The sequence below is a fragment of the Acanthopagrus latus genome, chromosome 15, assembly GCF_904848185.1.
Source record: "Acanthopagrus latus isolate v.2019 chromosome 15, fAcaLat1.1, whole genome shotgun sequence".
Taxonomy (NCBI): Eukaryota; Metazoa; Chordata; class Actinopteri; order Spariformes; family Sparidae; genus Acanthopagrus; species Acanthopagrus latus.
Genome location: NC_051053.1, coordinates 14,933,637 through 14,953,677, shown reverse-complemented (window position 1 = coordinate 14,953,677; position 20,041 = coordinate 14,933,637). Strand labels below are relative to the sequence as shown.

At 41.6% G+C, this 20,041-nt stretch overlaps 1 protein-coding gene across 2 annotated transcripts in view; it reads left to right on the top strand.

Annotated features, from left to right (window-relative positions):
- The window catches only part of LOC119033993 (adhesion G protein-coupled receptor A3), a 169,288-nt gene that overhangs the window by 130,240 nt on the left and 19,007 nt on the right, over positions 1–20,041 (top strand). For both annotated transcript variants that reach the window (XM_037124670.1, XM_037124671.1), the window contains 2 exons: positions 4,736–4,863; positions 11,336–11,459. In XM_037124670.1, the coding sequence (XP_036980565.1) occupies positions 4,736–4,863; positions 11,336–11,459 (252 nt within the window). The remainder of the gene's footprint in view (positions 1–4,735; positions 4,864–11,335; positions 11,460–20,041) is intronic.

The window sequence follows — 20,041 nt, the reverse complement described above, 5'->3', positions numbered from 1 at the left end:
CAGTTACTGATTCCTACGGACACGTTCCCTATCTGACCTTTAGTTAAGCTGATGTTTGTGCGAGGCCATTTGTCACAATCTAAAACTCCTATGAAGTGTTATTTGCTGTTTAAGTACATAAATCAGCTTACTGACTTAAAAGCTTCATTTCTGCTGGATTGCTTGCTGATGCTTCGGGCCATGGCTTTTTTTTTTTTTTTTTTTTTCAGCACCATCAATTCATTGAGCTGTAATTAACACCAGCTTTCATTGTCCTTCCATGACATCGCTCTGAGGACAAATACAAACTTAATAATTCCCTGTAAATCTGTAGCTGACAAATTATGAGAAGCTGTTTTTGGAATTTTGGAAAATGTTTGCCATGTGCTTTCTGCTAAAGGGGCCACTCTCTCACTCTCTCACTCTCTCTCGCTCTCTCTTTTTTTTCCCCCTCCTCTCTCTGACATTTTTTTTTCTTTTTTTTTTTTACTGTCTGGGTGCTACTGTGCTCCAAAATGATGGTACATTTTATTGCTCGTTTCTAATTACAGTCCTCTCTCCAGCCAGTTTGGATTTTCTGGCGGAGCTACAAGCTGCAAAGTCGTAAATGTCTGCATTTTTAAAGATCGATGATCCCACAGATTTTTCTGCCACTCCTTTTTTAAGTTGGCAAGAGTAGTTCTGCACAGTTAGTATGGTTAATATAACAGCTGCTTAAATCAATACATTTATATTAGCAATGGATCAAAGGACTACATGTATGTAAAAGGTGCCGCTCACAGTGACAAAACCCACCGTGAATTATCACCTGGCTGTGCAGTCCCTCAGCTACATGGTGTGTTTTGGTGTCTTTCAGCGTAATGTTTTGGTTTTCCAGCCCCCAGTGTTACTGTTTTGTAGTTTCAGGACTCTCATCAGCCTTCTTTCCTGAGCATGTTGTGGAGTATTTAGCAGCTAAAGACTCAGACATTTCCCCGGTAGGAACTGGTGGAGATTAAAACAGAGCTATGAGGGTGAATATTTGACTCAGATACATCAAGTGGACACACCAAATCAATGCCAACGTCGCCCTGCGTCTTCTGGATGTGTGAATATGATAGATGGTTAGACTTATGACTGATTAGGACCTCTCTGGGATGGTGTTGGTGCCACTCTGTAGATTATGTCTTTTTTTTAATTTCCTGTGGCTTTCGTCCAAAAAGCCAAAGATATTTGGATTGGAAATTGCACATTTGCAGTTAACACTGAAAATGGTGGCAGGTCTATCACTCACAATTCTTAATAATTTTTGAAACGACTGATTGAGAAGGAGACAAAATCAGACTATTCATTTTAAGCAGGAAATGTTGATTTTGCCAGCTGACATTGTTGCAAGCAGATATAATATGCTTTAGCTAGTTCCCCAATTAAGATAGCATTAACTCCTCCAGTTGCCTAAAAATGTCTTAATGGGCTGAGAGTTGCCCATAACCAGGGGGAAAAGGAAAAGCTTTCTGGGGACCTGCTGTAAGGGGGGGCCCATGGAGGCCAGCAGTAATCATTCATTCTAAATATAAGCAATTAGATCAGAATTTTCTTTTGAGCCATTTATTAAAATAACAAATTTACACTTTTGATGTGTTTTTGCTTGTGTAGCCTGTTTCATAATACCAACCCCCAAAATGGCATGAGTCATCATCAAAACAACAACTATGCAGTCGGCCACATGAGCTGAGAAATGTACTGATCCAAAGTAAAAAGTAAAAACGGTGGGATGCCAGAAAATGAAGGAGAATAAGAATCGGGCACTGTACCCTCTAAATTCTTGTTAGCTTGTTAGCTGGGCATGCTCTCATTTGCAGATTCCGTTAGAGAAGATGAACATATAGTATAATACATTTCTTAGTTTTGTAGTGTATATTGTTGATGGATGGATGGATGGATGGATGGATGGATGGATGGATGGATGGATGGGAAACATGTGTTAGTGGTGTTTGATTTCATATATCTACAACAACAGTCAATGAAAGATGAATGTCTTGGCATGAGCACATTAGAGCACACAGAGCAATTGACTGCTCATACCTCCAAAAAAAGCTCAACTCTTTCATTTTTTTTTTTTTGCTGTTTTCCTTTTTCCTCCTCAAACACTTGGGAAAGGCTTTATCAGATTTGATGATGATGGTTGGACTGAGTGTCTGTACTCTCCCCTGTTCTACATCACCCCAGTGGCCTGTCCCATAAACCTTTTATTCTATCTCAGGCCACTACTTCACGATTGTGTTTATAAATGCTCAGTTGAAGGTCACGACCCCTCGCGGGCCCTGCAGGCTCATCGGCCTTTTGGATAAACACGGAGCGCGACTACAACACTCGGCTGCTCACCGAGACAATGATGCAGTCGGACAGCGTGTGTGTGGATCACTCTCGCAGACATAAACCAGTAGTGAGCTGGCGGGGTTATGGAGATAAGGTGCGCTTTATTTAGCAATGCCAACATGTTGGAGCGTAAACCATGGTCGTCACAGAGCAAGAGCAGTCATCTGCATGTGAAATGTGTGTAAGGATTACACAGAAGATCATATTCACACGGCGGCCATTATCCTCCAGCTGGGGAGTTCGAATGTCGTACGCCTGTGCTCAAGGTTGAAAGTCCTTTAAATGTAACGCTGTAAGCTGATGTTGGCTTATATACTGGATAGTAACGATCCAGAAGGATCTCTGGCCTTATTTCCAGATAAACCAACATATATGATTACTCATTAGCTCATGTTAGCATGTCACCACATCCTAGCTAACAATATTATTTAATTACATCCAGTGATTTTCACTTTAAGGGCTTAATATGTTTGTCTAAGATGTACATTGTTTTTTTTTTCTGAATTAATTTGCGCCTTGTTTCATTATAATTTGTTTCTCATTGATCCACTACTGAAAAGACAACCTGTCAGCTTCAGTTGGACAACAGCTAACATTAGCTTTCAGCGGCTGACTGTTTGACACATGTTACACGATACAATAGGACAGATTTAGATTAATTCTAGAATATCAACACACATCTTGGACACATTTATTTAAGCTTGGAAGTGAAAAGCATACAATGTAATCAAAAGGTAATGTTAGCTAGGAATGGTTGAATGCTTTTGTGAACACTCAACCTTGGCATACAGCCCAATGTCCCTGCAGATTTTGACACTTAAGTGTCTTTTCAGTTGCTGATCAATCAGAAAGTAGTTAAGCAAAAAAAAAATCAGATTACCGATGTTTATAGTACTTGCAACCTTAAATACAACGGTGTAACATTATCTCAACATTTAAGCTTCCCGCCCTGAGCATGACAACGGAGGAAAGTGGCTGACATGTTAATATGGTGTGTGGCTTGTTTTGTCTTGGCAGCCGTCACCATTCAAAAATAGTTTTCATTCTAAAATGTTGAATAACATCTGAACTTCTTGTTGTGTCCATATGCTTTATGGAGTTTCTCAGTTTTTCATTGGTATCACATGTCTTGTTTGGGCAGATCAGGGGCTCTGGATTAATGTGCCATCACGTTCTGCTGCACTGATTCGTCAAGGAAGCCCACGTAGTTTCCTCCTCTGGGCCAACCAGCAGTGGATGTAGCCAAGCCACTTTTGGCGTTCATGCTCAATGGATTATATATTTCCCTGAAATATCAGTCATGTTTGCTTCAACATCTTTTGCTATGATTTAATAAACCTTTCTATTTACTCTCTGAGCGTTTCTGGACACATTTACATGGTCGGTAACTAAAATATAGCATCACACTTGTCTTTCACTGGACAACACTGAGAATGATATTATGATAAATTGCTAATAATGCATGTGGAAGTCTAAAACATCCAAGTATATCCTCTTAAAATCCTGAGGTTCTGTCTGAGTTTATAGTGAAAAAAAAACAAAAAACATTCTGGTAAAAATTCTGGTAAATTCATCCATTCTCAAACAAAGCAAATATAAAAATGGGACTTAAAATGAGGAAAATTGAAACTTCAAGTTCTGCTGAATTATATGATCTATGGCACTTGATGCTGACTGCAAGAACAGGGTAGGAAAAATGCTCCCCCAAATGTATAAAATGTATTAATGTATTTGAGACAATTTAACAGAACTTAAACTTACGAGACAACGATAAATCAAAGTAGTGAAAAACAAGGTTAAGCTGTAGCTGTCAAAATATGTGCTGTAAGATCTGAAGGAGTTTGTCTTGTAGAATAAATTACCAAGCAAATGGACTGTGATGTTGATAAGGGCTTAATGAGCGTCTGTTAACAATGTGTCTTTTGGAGACATGAAAAAGCGACTTAACTGTGTTTCCAGTTTTTTTTTCTCTTTTCGCCTGGCTGCTATCCATTTTTGTTGTGCTTTTTATGTTGGCAGCCTAAGGAAGCTTATACCATTGTTGCACTCAGTCGCTCCGGCTAAAAGTGTCAGCTAAATGGCTGAAATGCAAAATGTAAATGCAGGGGGAAAGAATATTCACTCGACAGGGTTGTTATTCTTTTATGCTGATTTGGACAGCGTTCTAACTGAAAGACATTTCCTTGACATTCATTTGTATTTCGCTCGCATATCTCGTCAGCGCAGGGCACTGTGCCTATGCATAGGCAGCGCTCATCGTCTTCCTCTTTGGTTGGGTTGTCGGAATAAGCTGTCAGTGTGCAGGACTCATCCTTGCTCGCTGATTATTTTTTGATACTGTGTTTATGATGACTTTTTGTCTGAGACCCTGTTTTTCTCTCTCCTCCTTATGGCTTAGGATCTGAAGAAGGCGCTGCCTTTCCCCCCATACCCTGGGGAGTTTTTGCACCCGGTGGTGTATGCCTGCACGGCGGTCATGTTGCTCTGCCTCTTCGCCTCCATCATCACCTACATAGTGCACCACAGGTAAGGAGAAATCACCACCTTCATTTAAAGGTACAGCCATAAGCTGCATTTCTGCATCTGGACACACGGGCAGAAAATCTCTTAATTTCTCGCCTTGTTTTGCCCTCATGGTTTTACAGTTTGTTTTTTAGGCCTCTGTCACAGATCCTGGCCTGACTGTGGTGTGAGTCAGATGCTTAAGGGTGGCATAAAGCACTGCAGCCTGCCTGACTAAGAGGATCTAAAACACATACACAGATGTGTGCATGTGTGTGTGTTCCAGACAGGAATGCGTGCTTGTAATGGATTTCTAAGTGGTACTCAGGCCACCTTTGTTCCTTTTATTCCACACAGAGATAAGGACAGAGGACACACTGTGTGGCTCTCGTGGTTTGACACTGTGGCATCTGTCTGCTTCTCTTACGTTCATCTGCAGTGGATGCTGTTATTAAAGCAAGGCAGAGCCCGCCTGCCATATTATTTAGCACGCCAATTCATCATCTGTTGTTCCTGTAGAGCATCAGTCACTTTATCTTGTCCCTGGCATTAATGTGATATTATTGTAATAGCTCTACATCCGTTTTCATATAAAGGAAAGATGTCTCAAATGTCTAATTTTCAAGAAATATTGGTTTTTTTTCTAAGACTAACACAATTAAGTGACAATTGTTTGACAGATTTTTTTTTCTTGTCCTGACTGTGACTTAAGCGGAGAATGTATGAAACCGTGAACATGCTGCTGCATTTGCAGCTCGCATCCATCTGTGTCACCTGGGACGGAGACTGGGTGCGTCCTCCTGCAGTCAGACAGTGATGACAGCATCTGGGGCTCCAAACAGCAGCATCACTTACTGTCATCCAGCACTGCAGTATTGACTGAAGAAAAGATTGAAAACTGCAATACAGGCAGGAGCAATTTTTAAAAAATTGCTAGAGATTTTTTTGTGCTTGAAGTGTAATGTAAACAAACACTGCTGGATGTTCTGCTCTTCTGTGCAGAATGAGTGGCCTGCAAATCAACCTGTAGGTCATTCTTTATGTTTTATTCAATATCAGTGGAGCTCAGTGCAAAAAAAACAACACCAAAAAAAAGCTGATTAACATGGTTTGAACGCGTATTGACAGGATTGTGGTAAAATCCCTCAGTCTGGGGGCGTATTTTAAATGAAATGGTTGTTACTGCACTGCATTTATGATACATTTAAAATACAAATATTCCTCAAAAATCCTCCTTTCTGTAGTGAAACATTAAAGGTGGAAGCAAGGTAGCAGTTATGAGTGTTGAGTTTGTGGATGAATAAAAGGCCTGTTTTTACAAGTACTCTTGAAGGTTCTTTTAACATAGAAAAGTAATAACTCAGGAGGAGCCACAGAGGACAGCGGTGCATGGAGATGCAGCAGCTTGTGGCTCCTCATCATGTGTTAATGTATATTTGTACATATGTAAAAGTATATGTGTTCTGTAATTTGAGTTGCATTAAGGAGTTTACAAACTTTCGTTTTGTTGTGCAGCCCTGTGTTGTGTAGTGATTGCGTCAGTCAATGGATTCAAATATCTAATAGCGATTAATTGCATGATTGTCCATATTTAACTCACATCAGAAATTAAATCACACATTTTTTTATCTGCTTTAAATGTAACTTAAAGGGATATTTTTCAAGTTGAGTGACATTGGACTTGGCAAATATGCTAGCTTTATGCAAATGTATTATTATTATTATTGAAACTATCCAAGGCACTGACAATTAATGTACCTCGAAGGTACTGCATGCCAAATTCCAGCAAAAATGTGTAGTTACTGTAACTAAATGATGTTAATCAGCCTGCAAGCTGCAGCCACCCGTTTAGTTATCTCTGTTGAAAGTTTGTTTCATGTCGAGCTGTTCAGGCGTCTCCGTCAGAAAACTCTACAGTGATCTACCTTTGGTCAGGGAGAGGAGGGTTCTCTGCATCAGCTATGTGCTCGGCCAGCAGGTGATGTTTGAGACTGGACATACTCTGGTGGTAACTCAGTTCACATCGACAGTAAATGCATATAGCTTTGTTCTTGTCAAGAGAACCGTCTGGCAAGGCTTTGAAGCTGAACTTGCCATTCAGAATCCCCTTTTCTTTATCATTTCTGCTCAAGAAGAAGCAGATATGGGGGGTATTTCCGCTGCAAGGGCAGGCCGAGGGTCATAACATAAATGTTAACACGGGTAAAGCATAACTGCGATATTCCAACAACCTCACTGTAACCTGGATACTTGCTTACACACTCATTCATCACAAAATGCTTTTCAGAGCTAAAAGACATTAACTCCAGTCCAAACTAGAGCAAGAACAAGCCCATATTTAAGACATGAAGCCGGAGCTTTTGTCTGTCACACACAAGGGAGGGTTAGAGGCGTTTTCATTCAACTGTGCTCAAATTAACAAACTCTAACACTTCCTCATCCTCCACACCTCCCTCCAGGCACTCCCCAGCTCTAAAACACATCTCTGTTTAGTAACACTCGACTTGTGTAGTATCACTCCAGCTGACTGACAGTATCCAAGCCGTGAAGCACCGGGACTGCGTGTTAAATGGGTTGAATGCGAGGGGGAAGCTGTTCCGGGGTAGACACAGTAGATTGTGGATGTTAGAATTTTGTCACTTTCTCACTTCAGCTCACTAACACATACACAAAGGCATAAATATATGCATACGGTGTGTGCTGTTGGCTTTCTCTGCCAGCAAGATAAGCCAAGAGAGAATCTGTGATCATGGGTGCAATGCTGATGCATGACGTATAAGCCTAGTGAAGAAGATAGTGGTGGGTATCACATCTGGGAGGCAGAATCCTTTGAACTCAGTCGGTGCAATTTGAGTCATAAGTATTTCCCTGAACTCAAAATGAGACACACTGACGTCATGCACATAGTGATGGAATCAGACAAACTTAGTCCCTCCACTGGTCATCTTCGGTGTTAAACATCTATAAATCCAGCTGGGATATAATTGACTTATATGATTTCTCAGCTTGCTACCTGCTAACCACCAATGACTGTGTGTAAAGATGGACAACATGACAACTCCCCTAAAGTGAAGCCAAAACATCTTGATCACCCCCTGGTAACTGACTGCTGCTGCAGTAAAGGCTCTGTCCATGTGGGCAGACAGGAATTGCTTTCTTTCATTTAAGGCTGTTCTGAGCAAGCTGGTATATGCTCAAGTGTTCATTTATCTATATATTAAGTTTGAATTTAAGAAGTTATTTGATCCAATGAAAAGGAGTTGTAATGTCATGATTAACAGCTGAGTGGTTTGGGCTGTCCAATCACCGCTGTGCAGAATCTTCAAATGACATCTTGAGAGCAAGCTGGGAATGCCGTTTCCAGGACATTTTCGCTTTAATCTTGTACAGTATGAGGAACTTGAAATCACCCATCTTTAAATCCAGTCCATGCACAGGACCAAACATCACACAGACGACGTTAGCAGCTTGCTAGTGAACATACTGGAGCAATTAGCGGCTAATGAGCCATTTCAGACGGGAGCTGGTCAAAAATAAACGAAGCTGGACTTACATTGGTCAAGTAGGCAGAAACATGACTGCAAATGAATTCAACGCAAGTTATAGCTTGTTATTGTTATGTTTAGAGCTTGTGGCCTAAAGTGGCCAAATAAACCGTTTGTGTGTGAGTTTTGTGTGATGTATCATGATAGACCACAGTTCATTGCACTGAACATGAATTACTTATTATTTTATATGTGACTTACCATGTTGCTACACATATACTGCCAGTAATAAATGTTTTTTTTTGTTTTTTTATATCATGTTACTGATTTCAACCATATAAAACGTGGTGCCACTGTCAGGTTTCTGCCTTTTTTCCATCATAATTAGCATGAAACCGCTTCCGTTTCTCTGTTTAACAGAGCTGCTACCTATGGTTTATGGGACTTATCAGCATGTTTGGAGCATGTCTTCCACCAATGACACGGCTTGCCTGAAACTACCTATTGTATAATGTGTCATATTATACTGTCCATAGCTTTATTGCCCCTTACATCTGGTTCGGCAGTGGGTACAGGGTGAGAGAGCAGATGCAGTGAGAGGACAGTTTTATCCCCCCTGCATGCTTGGGGAGATGGGGATGTGGAGGGTTGCCAGGTTAATGTACTTGACCCAATGAAAGCCCAAAGCAGAGCCTATGAAAACCCCCTTCCAGGGAGGCCAGGAGCCGGCCTGATTTATGGCCCCTTTGCTGGATGGAGTTCAGTACTGGGACAGCGGCAGAGGCATCGGCAGCAGCAGCTTTAACTCTCCCTCCCCTCACATTGAGCAGTGGAGCCCGGCCCCAGACACGCCTCATAGCTCACTGCTGAGCCACTGCTTCATCTACAGTTGGCTCACGTGCAGCCGGGGCTCCGCTCCTCCATTTTGGGGAGTGGAGATTTCCAGCACAGGGTTATATAATTTCTAATGGTGACAGTGACTGTATTGATAAAACGGGGGGTAGCTGACACGGGAAAGCAATTTAAAGAATTGATGGTGTGTTAATTCACACAGTACTACAAACATGTTAGTATTGTCTGACCTATTTAGCCCTTTTTCTCCAACAGCTGGATGGAGGTGGTAATGTGGGTTAAGTGCCCTGCCCAAGGCTCTGTAACCACCCCCACCCCCCACCGGCTGATGGCATATTTCACAAAGTGGATATGAGTGTGTAGTGTTACAATGTGAAAACTTCAATAGGCCCAGCCAACTGGAAGCAATCTCTTTTTATTTCACCATCAAACCAGCTGAGTGATTCCTATTTGTGTGCATATAGCCCTGGATGTACTGTAAAGTGGGGGGGGAGAGAGAGAGAGAGAGAGAGAGAGAGAGAGCTGTGTAGGAAGGTTGTACACTGAAGAGCACACTTCACTTCAAGAATCTCTAAATAGCCCTTCGCCTCAGGTCCAACGCAGTTACACAGCGTGGTATCGGTTTTGTCACCTGAGCATTTAAATTATTTGTAGCCTGTTTAATGCTACAGCATCTCTCACAATTTACGTGCCGGGTTTGACCTTTTGAAAAAGGTGCACATCTTAAAAACTGCAACTTTGAATTTGTATCACTGTGTTTTTCTTACTCTGAAGATTTTTAAACAACATCCCTGTAAGCGCTATTTGTTTGAACGTTCAATCAAAATGAACTAGAAAGCAGTCTGCCTGCGTCACTGACTCCTGCATCTGGCAGTGATCTTCTTTGAAAGTTTGTGTTGTCTTAGCTTTTTTTTTTTTTTCAAAAAGGACATCTCAGGAGGAAAAAAAAAAACGTTTGTTTCTTGTAGAGTAGCCTTGTCCATACAGAAACAAAAACGAAAGACATGATGTTTATTTTGTAGCGACTCATTGAGGACATGTAGGCAAACCTCCCAGCATGCACCAGGGCCACATCGGTATAAGTCAGTCGGCATACATTTTATTTCTGATCCTGTATTTTTTTCATGCACTATTGTGTTTTCCTATGATGTTTCAACTGTTCCACTATTACATTGTTGCAATATACTTACTAAAGGGTTATTCCACCAATTGTACATATCAAAGTGTGTTTACAGCTCTTGGAGAGTACTGTTGCTATGTGGAAAAGAATAGTATGATGATTTTATCAGAGCATGCAATGTGGCTCCAGAGGCCATATGTTATGATAAGATCATCTCCAGTGATGTAACTCTGATGTAAACGCAAGGTTTTGACTGGTCTAGAGTTGCACTATGACACTGTTGAACTCATTACGGACAGTTTCTCATAACCTGGCACCTACATTAACCACAATGCAACCTGGCCCCTTAGTGACATTACCGGAGGAAATGTATCCAGCCACAGAGGGCTCTATACCACTTTTTATTGCAAATGCAGTAGTAACCCCCAAGATCTGTAAACACACTTTGATATGTAAAATTGGCGGAGTTTCCCTTTAAGAGTGAATACGGTGTTAGACCGTGAGTGATTTGGCACAGTTGCCATGAAGATACAACATGGTACCATCTGTGTATAAACCAAACTTCTCACAGTTTCAACCTCTGCTTAATGTTTTACCTGAACAGGAATAAAAAATAATACATGTGTTGCTTGAAATTATTCAGTGTAAATCATTATTTACCTTTTAAAAATCGAGCCAAGGTTAAAATGTTTTCATTGTACAAAAAAAAAAAAAAAAAACTGAAATATTCTATTATTCAGTGCATGTACTGGCAGTGGGGTATGTAATGGCTTGTTTGCACTCCTCAAACTCTATGTGCAGCATTCCCCCGGCTCTCCAGTGGCTGTTAATCTATATGGCAGTGGCAAGGTAAAAGAAAAGGGCAATTTATGCAGACCTTGTAAAAAGACTGGCCTAAATCATACTTGAAGTGAGTGATGTGCAATGTACCTTGAACACCGAATATCAATGAGATTTTACTCCATGATGAATCACAAGAACACTTAGGGGTATGGTACGGACCTGCTAATTTGTTTGATTCTCTGTCTTTTTTTGGCAGCGCAATCCGCATCAGTCGGAAGGGATGGCATATGCTCCTCAACTTCTGCTTCCACACGGCTCTGACCTTTGCTGTGTTTGCCGGCGGCATCAATCAAATCAAATACCCCATCATCTGTCAAGCAGTAAGTGCATTCCCTTTTCATTCATTCTACTCTCAGAGCTTTTTTGGAAAATTGATTGTGAATGTCTGTGCAGGTGTTGGCAATCAGGGCCCAGAAGTGGAATATGTGGACATGAGCAAACCCAGCGTTATGGGTCTGTTGTGCTTCAGGTCACTCTTGTAGTTTTGTGTTGACACAATGAGCCCTGATAGCCCAAATTGGATTTTTTAGGGGCTGGGGACTTCTAGGCATATATGCTTTTCTTTGGAAGTTTAACCTTGCAGTGACATGGTGACAGGTGAAAGGCTTTTTGTGGCTACACATGTATGCGGGTTTTGTTTGTAGGTGGTCAGTTTAGTGTGAGTAATTGTCCCATGCCCATCTTTATTGTACCATTACTCACTAGATTATAGTTTCTCTTCTCAGTGTTTTTTTTCTCCCTAATCCATGTCCACATTTCTTTGGCTCAGTGGATGTCAGTTTGTAGCTTGGTTATACACATGTCAGCAAATGCTTGAGGGATTTCTGTGACATTCATGGTCCCCAGAAGGATAACTCTTTGGTGATACAATTCAGTTTCCCCTCTGACCACCAGCATGTTAAAGTTTTCCCTCATCTCGTAAAATATCTTACATTCACCCTAAACCACGTCTACAATTATGGCTGTAGCTCAGAGGGTAGAGCAGGTTGGCTAGTGATCTGAAGGTCAAATGGTTCAAATCCCAGCCCCAGGCTGAGCTGAGCTTCATGTCTAAGTGTCCTTGAGCAAGATACTGAACCCTGATGTGCAGTTGGCGGCCCCTGCCATCAGTGAGGGCCCTGTGATGAGCTGGCAACTTGTCCAGAGTGTACCCTGCCCTCGCCCAGAGACAGCTGGGGTTGGCTCCATCAAAACCCTCCACGACCCCATAAAAAAGGGATAAAGCGATTACAGACAATGTATCGATGGATGGACTTTTCCTCTAGGGCAGCCATGATGTGGACATTTGGGACTTTGAGTGAAGTGATTGAACAGCCATTAGATGGATACAGTTTGGTACACACATTCATGTCGGTATGTGTTTTTTCCAACACTTTGATTTTAGTCAAAGCCATTTTAGCAAACCAACATGGTAATCAATACACCTGCTAAACATCAGTGTATTTTCACTGTTGCTGCGCGTGCTCACAATGAATAGTGATTGAATACTGACTCATTTAATTGTTTTCTCTGCCTGTTTTATTGCATCTCATTTGGTTCAAGATAAGCTTTATTTTCACCTCCATAAAGTCTCAGCTCTCTGTATACATTAAGACTATCTATGTGGGGACAGCCTGTAAAGGATATCTTTAGCCGTTTTGTGCATAATGAGAAATTCCCTACCTTAATTTTGCGAAATGGAACCAGACAAAGGAAGTGGTTCTCTGAAGTCTCACTGGATCATCGGGAGTTTTTCTGCCACACTACACCATCCACTCCTGCCGAGGATGATGGATGTAGGGATGCTCGCCCCATCTTGTGATGCAGCAGTGTGTCCCTGCAGTTGGACGTTCTGACCCTTTTGCAATCAGTGTGTGGTCACACGGGTGATGCCTCCATGTCTGCAGCCCACAGTCATGACTGAGTGAGCGAGACTTGAGGAGGGACGTGGAGATTTGGGTTGTGTCAGGATGGGTTTTGGAAACAGGTCAGAGAAATGCTTTCTTGCTTGCTGGCATCTTGGCTATTTTTAGGTTGTGATACAGCAAGAATGTTGGTGGAGGAAAGTATATAAAATTATGTCGTATATAGTACATTTAGAATGTATATACCATTTTAAAGGAACTGGGAAAAACAATGAGATTCTTGTTGTATTGTGCATGGTGTTAATTGAGTGTATTTCTGAAGGAAACGACTAAACCAGTGACAGATAACAGATGGCAGATACGTTTGAGGAAGTTGGACTCCATGTTGAGATGGGGGTCAGTGTTAAAAAGACGAAAAGTGAGAATCAAAATGTCATTTGTTCATTTTTTTCTACCTTTTCACATGGTTGTAAAGCCATATGGTCCTGGTGGATTGATAGTTGGACCTGTCCAGTTGTGAGCATGAAACATGAGCTGAAGGAGAGCATCCTCTACTGTCAGCTCACCTCAGCAGGGAGGCATTTACTGTATGTACCTGCAAAGAGATTGATGTGCACCGCTTTTCTACTTTTCACTCAGGGTTGAAACTGCCTTCACTCACTCCCTTTTTTCCTATCAGTGGGCCTCGTTCGCTCCCTTTGTTGTTTGCTGTAGCACGTTAGGGACCCGGTTTCCTCTTCTGCTGTCATGAGCGCTTTAGGTGGCCCCACGCTCCGCGGTGTCGAGATTCTACCTTTACATGCTGGAACGCAGAGCGTCATATTTCATGCCAGCCTGCTTTGCCTGAGCCGCCGAGCAGCAGGCTCAGTGACAAAGAAGTCTGTATGAAGTCGCCACTCATGTCACAGCTGTCAAGTGTTCCTCCACAACTGTAACTGACACGAAACAGCTGGCATTGTCACAAAATGTAGCTTTCCTCCCTCACCTGCACCCTGCTGTTCAACATCACATTTAGAACTCAACCACATTGTAACAATTAAGCTCTTCACTCTGAGAGTCATCTTCAGGATGGAGTGCACTATTAATACTCTTCATAATTGTAAGATGAAAACATACCAGCGCCAATATGCAGTTTTGGTATTTTGTTGATGTAAATCATTATGGTATCTGAAAGAGGGTTAATAAGTTGAAGTTGAGGCCAGAGCTTAGGCTGTATGTCAGGCAATAGGTGACAAGAGGTTGCAAAAGACATCTTTAAAGTATGTCATGTTAACATAATGTGCACAGCAGAGACAACAATCATGTATAAAATATATACTGCCATTGTATACATATGTTATGTCCTCATGTTTATTACGCGGAAATAAAAAAGAAAATACATAACGAGCATAATAACAAACACAAAGTGCATAAAAGACACCACCCATCAATAATGCAGAATAAGTGGGATCCCTGTGCCTGTTTGTCTCGACGAGACAGTGGCACCTAGGGGTGATGACAATGATTCTCTGACAATGACAAATGGAAGCAGCGTTTTCATTGCTCTTGCGGTGATCTCTGGATATTCGGCCGTGATTTTGAATCCAAAACGCTTTTGCCAAATAAAAGATCTTTGTCAATAGAACAGAAAATAAATTATTAATTTTTTCTCTGTGGCCCGGTACCAAACGACGGCCAGTGTTTGGGGACCACTGCTCAAAGGTACCAACATTTGGCACTTATTGATATAATTTGAATCGTTATTCAGTCAGTATCCTTAAAAGTAACCCCTACAAGCAACACATGTTTACTGCTCTACTGCTTTATTGGCCAATAATAAGACATATACAGCCTCTTCAAGTGTCCAGAATCCCTGAGATCCCAAAAAGAGAAGTTGTCTGAAGTTGGTGCACAAGTTCGACTGTGCATGACAGGTGTAAACTTTTCAAATCAATTCAGGACCTCTGGGCATCCGGGAGACTTAGATCACTGCCGACCTGCTACATGGAGCCATTTTATCTTTCTTCATGGTTGATTTTTTTCTTCTCCGAAGAATAGAATAAAGTCAGAAATCCAGTTAGAGGGACTTTCAACAACCTGGCGAACTCAAGGTTATTCTTTCAAAATTCGTATCACTGCGATCCATAAATCATTAATACGTGATTCATTAAAAATGAATAAACCAAGTAGCTAAAAAGTATAACCCCCATCACACAATGTGCCTTATTAGGCTTCTAAATGTTAGTCAGTGTCAGTGGAGGTGTTGTTGACGGAGCCATGTAGCTTTCTCTTGCTCTTTCACTTTAGTATTCATTCATTTATCTAATTTTATCCCGGGGCCCTTTTGGATGCTTCTTGCTGCTCCTCCTTTACCCAATCACTGCTAACAGGACGACTCTCTACAGATTTGGGCAGGAGCCCAGATTGTCTGCTGTTCCACTGGGATCGAGACGGGCCCCACCAGACATGATCTGAGATAATTACAGGACTGCTTGAGAAGTTGTGTAGCGGCATGGCGCACACAGCACACATTTAAATGCACACATTTGCACACGCGGTGCCTGCTGAGTTCTCTGTACTCCCCCCCAATCATCCCACCAGTCCTCTATACACACACACACACACACACACACACACACACACACACCCCTCCTCCCTCCTCCCAGGGGGGCACATAAGTACATGCTCTCCCTCCGACAGAAGGAACTTCAAGGAGCTCTGAAACTAGCTTTGGCAGTTCTCGCAACACTTCAAGCATGCACTCCCCACCCAGCCCTCCGCCCCTCGCCCTCCTCCTCCCTCGCCATCTCCACCTGCATCCTACACTCGCTCTCCCCCTCTCTATCTGTATGCCACTCTTCAGTCTTGCACCACCTCCCCGCCCACTGTGGCACTGTCGCTATGCAGCATCCGATGTCTTTACGGCCTCAAAGTCAAAGTCATCTCTGATCTCTATTTCTATCTTTTTTCTTCCAGCGAGGCTTCGCTTTGTCATTGATTCGAGCAACACCCCGGCTGTCACACCGCATTGTCTGTTCACCCGTATTAAGCAGCCCCACAACATACAGCAAGACCTTTCTTTTTTTTTTTTTTTTTATTGCACTCCGCCTTACCTCACCTCACCTTTGGCCATCAGAACATGGATCTGTGTTGATTGTTCAGCGAGTGTGACCAGCGTTAAATAACCTATTAATTTAGCAAAGAACCTGTCTGAGGACGTGACCTAGATCTGAGGTTACAGCCAACTGTCAGCTTAAAGATGCTTTACAGAGGATTTTCTCATTAGTGTGCCACTGTGAAATTAGTTGTGACGGCAAACGCTGGCAAAAATGGAAAAAAAAAAAGAAAAAAGGCTCTAGACATTACAGTATCTGCAGTGATTGGCTTTGTGCTCGCAATGGGTCCAATTTGAGTGTTCCTGAGCTCGTTTCCCCCACATGTAAAAGGCTTCCGGTAGACTGGTTACTTATGCATCAAAAACAGCAGGGAGCCGTTATAATGAATATGCCCACCGAAGACAGCTTAGAGCAACTTTTGAGTTTAGCACTGTTAGCATTATGCTAAATGTGTTAAGACAGTCTTTCTGACAGTGTTGTCTTTAAGGAGAAATCGACACTACACTCAAGCCGAGACGTGTCAGTCCGAATAAACACTGGAAATACTGAGGTATACGGCGGAACATGAAACACAGCCATCATTCACACCCGTCACACAGGACTCCTTTTGAATAAACATTTGAGGTGCAAAAAAAAAACAGGGACAGTTTTGTCCTTCTCTCAGATTATCTGCGTCTTCCTTTTTCGCACTGTATAACTGCTCTGATGCTCTTGTTAAATTGTGTTAGTGTTATTTTTACACTGTTGACAGAGGTTTTGCACTGCTTTAAACCATCCTACTGTTTAGTGTCGGCAGGCGCTGACATCCTCTCTTCACGTCTTCACATCTTGTCTAGACACAGTTCTCGCAGGACATCTCATATTTCACATTGTGCTATCTGATTCATAAATGTTGAATCCCAGCTTGCAATACGTTGGAATTGATTGAAATTAAAGAAAATGAAAAACCATGATTAAGCTAAGAGAGACACGTTGCACAGAGATTTCTTGACAGCTCCTTGTTAAAATTCACATTTCCTCTTCCAACTGACATTAAACACCTTAGTCTTGGTCTCACTATAGTTGTTCATAAATTATCAAATGCAAAGGCTGTTCATACTTGCATAACATGCATCCTGAATGATCAGATCACAAGAGGATAGCTGCTGGTGCATCAGTTCACACCTGGCACCCAGCGCTGTGCATCTTGATTGACCACTTGTGATCAGACCTCACTTCCCCACTCTGTATGCAAACAAACACATACATCGCTGGAACAAACTGATAGGATATGTGGCAGCTGTAGCTCAGGAGATAGAGTGGGTCGTCCAGCAATCAGATGGTTCAAATCCCCGGCTCCCCCAGCTGCATGTCAGAGTATCCTTGAGCAAAATACTGAACCCCAAATTGCTCCTGACAAGCAGTTGGCACCTTGCATGGCAGCCTCTGCCATCAGTGTATGAATGTGTGTGTGAATGGATGAATGTGACAAGCGCTTTGAGCCATTTATGACATATTTTTACATAAAATATTTGCTGTGGACAGCATTTAACACATTTTATAAAACACAAGTGAGCTCATAACTCATAAAATTAAGTATTATTTTCTGGGGCCTTTCTTGATGTGCGTATCAGAATTTGTCTTATCGGTTATTGTTGTTGGTTATGTATTTGTGAATTTGTATGTTTATCATCAATAGAATGTTGTCTTCTTTGGTATATTTAACGTAAATGATGAAATCAGTTGAAACAGTGTGTTCCAACAGCTGTTGGCAGGCTGATACAGAGGTGGCACAAAAAACTGAAATTATTTGCAAGGACAGAAACAACTCAATGCATATGATGCCAAATTTTTGGGAAGGCTTGAATGATTTAGAATTTGCCCCCGCTGCCTTGCAAAGTTGGTTAAGTTGATTCTCATGCAGTAAATCAAAGTAAAAGTCATGAAGTTTGTCGGGGAGTTAGTTCAGTGCTTAGTTACCATTTTGTGAGTTTGTTGTGCTGTTGAATTCTATCATGTTACACTGGAGCTATAGACTTTACACTTGAGGTGCAAAAATTAGGACTCGTGACTTGACTTCGACTCATCTGCTGTGAAACTTGACGTCTTGACTTGAGACATGAAGGCAAAAAGCTCAGGAGACTTAACTTGGTGACCCATAAATATTGAAAAATGCTCGACTGACCGTGTTGTGCTTTTTGGATCTCTACCAAACTGTCACCAATAATTAATGACACAGCCAGAGTGCGCATAATGTCTCCATAAGCTAATGCACACCTTCAGGTGCAGCTGCCAGTTCCCCCTCTCTGTAGCCAACATGTTTTTCTCTTTCTTTCTCTTCTCTTTCTGTGAAATGATTTATTTCTGTGATAGTTCCTGCTTTTAGTTAATAAAAAAGTTCTCATTCATTTTTGTTAATATTTAAGAATATTGCTCATAATGCTAAAAATGTGTCTCTTGTATTTAAGGAGTCATATTATGCTCATTTTCCGGTTCATGATTTTTATTTTGGATTATTCCTTGAATAGGTTTAAATGCTTTAGTGCTCAAAAAACATGTGTTGTCTCACACTGTCCAGTGTAGCTGCTCTGTATTCCCCCTCTATCCGAAACACTCTGTTTTAGCTACTGTCTCTTTAAGGCCCGCCCTCCAGTCACCTCTGATTGGTCAGCTCACACATGCCTGACCCAGCACTGCTAACAAAAACAGAGCAACTGAGCCAAATCAGTTCGTATGTGCCAAACTAGCCCCGAGGGCAGAAATAAGGCAAAATGTTGTGTTTTACATAGAGTGATGTCACAGGATTAAAGGCGAGACCGCTGAAGAGACATTTCAGGAGCAGTGTTTTCTGTGAGAGAAAGGATTTTCTGTTAGTGCGGACCGTTTTAACTTTCTACATCGTTTCTATGCACAGGAACATATATAATTAATGAAGTAGAAATGGAAAAAGCATAACAGGTCTCCTTTAATTATGAAAAGAAGTGACCGTCTGTGCATAGAATTTGTGTTAAAAATAAAATCTATTAAAATGATTTTGTGCTCCTACAGCTTCATGATAAATTATCTTAGCTGCTGAAAAGAGTGTTTCAATAGACAGAAATTACCTGTCACCTGCTTCTGCCTCTTCATAATCCTAAGAGCGTTATTTAACTGTTCGAACCGACATTGAACCTTGTTAGTAAAGTAGAGTACAGCGCAGTATGTCTGTGAGCACTCAAGTTGAATTTGCCTTTCAGGGCCTTGAGTTGGCTTGCTTCGTGTATTAAACATGACATCTCAGTCTTGTCTTTGTCTTGTTACATCTGTTGCTATCTTACACACATGGACCATGAAATTGCACTCACTTGAAACTGCAAAGCTAACTGGCTAACTATCACTACCAAGCTGACTACATGCTGTGATATGTGGGATGAGTGTTGGTGCTGCACAAGCTAAAGCTCTAACTTTGTTCTCCTGCCTTTTGTTTCCGTGACCTCGCTCATATACAAAACGGAGATAACCACTCTTCGGCTGTCACAATTTCCTGAATCTTTATCAAACTGCTTTTTTATGGGTGTGCGGTTTCATTTATTTATGTGACACCGACACCCGTCTGAAGTGATGAAAGATGGAGTTTGAGGTGACTGTGGCTGTGGCCTTTTTATCGTGGACGCATTGATCAGGTTTTCTTAACTGTGCAATCGCCGCCCTGCTCACTGATCCGATCACCGACTGAAATTATGTATTTACCCAGATTTTCTTTCAACAAAGGCACATGAGGTGAAAGCACACAGCAACCATGAATACTAAAATATCAAGATATGACTATGTTTGCAGACCTTCTTAATCCACCAGTCCATTCAATGATTAATTATAGGTCTTATCTAAACAGATGCCACCCATTTAATCCTGCATTTTTGTAAGGTGCTTAAATTATATTCTGTTAGCAGTCTTATGAAAACTGTGTGCAATTGTTTTGTCAGACTTGATGGACAATTTGAAGTA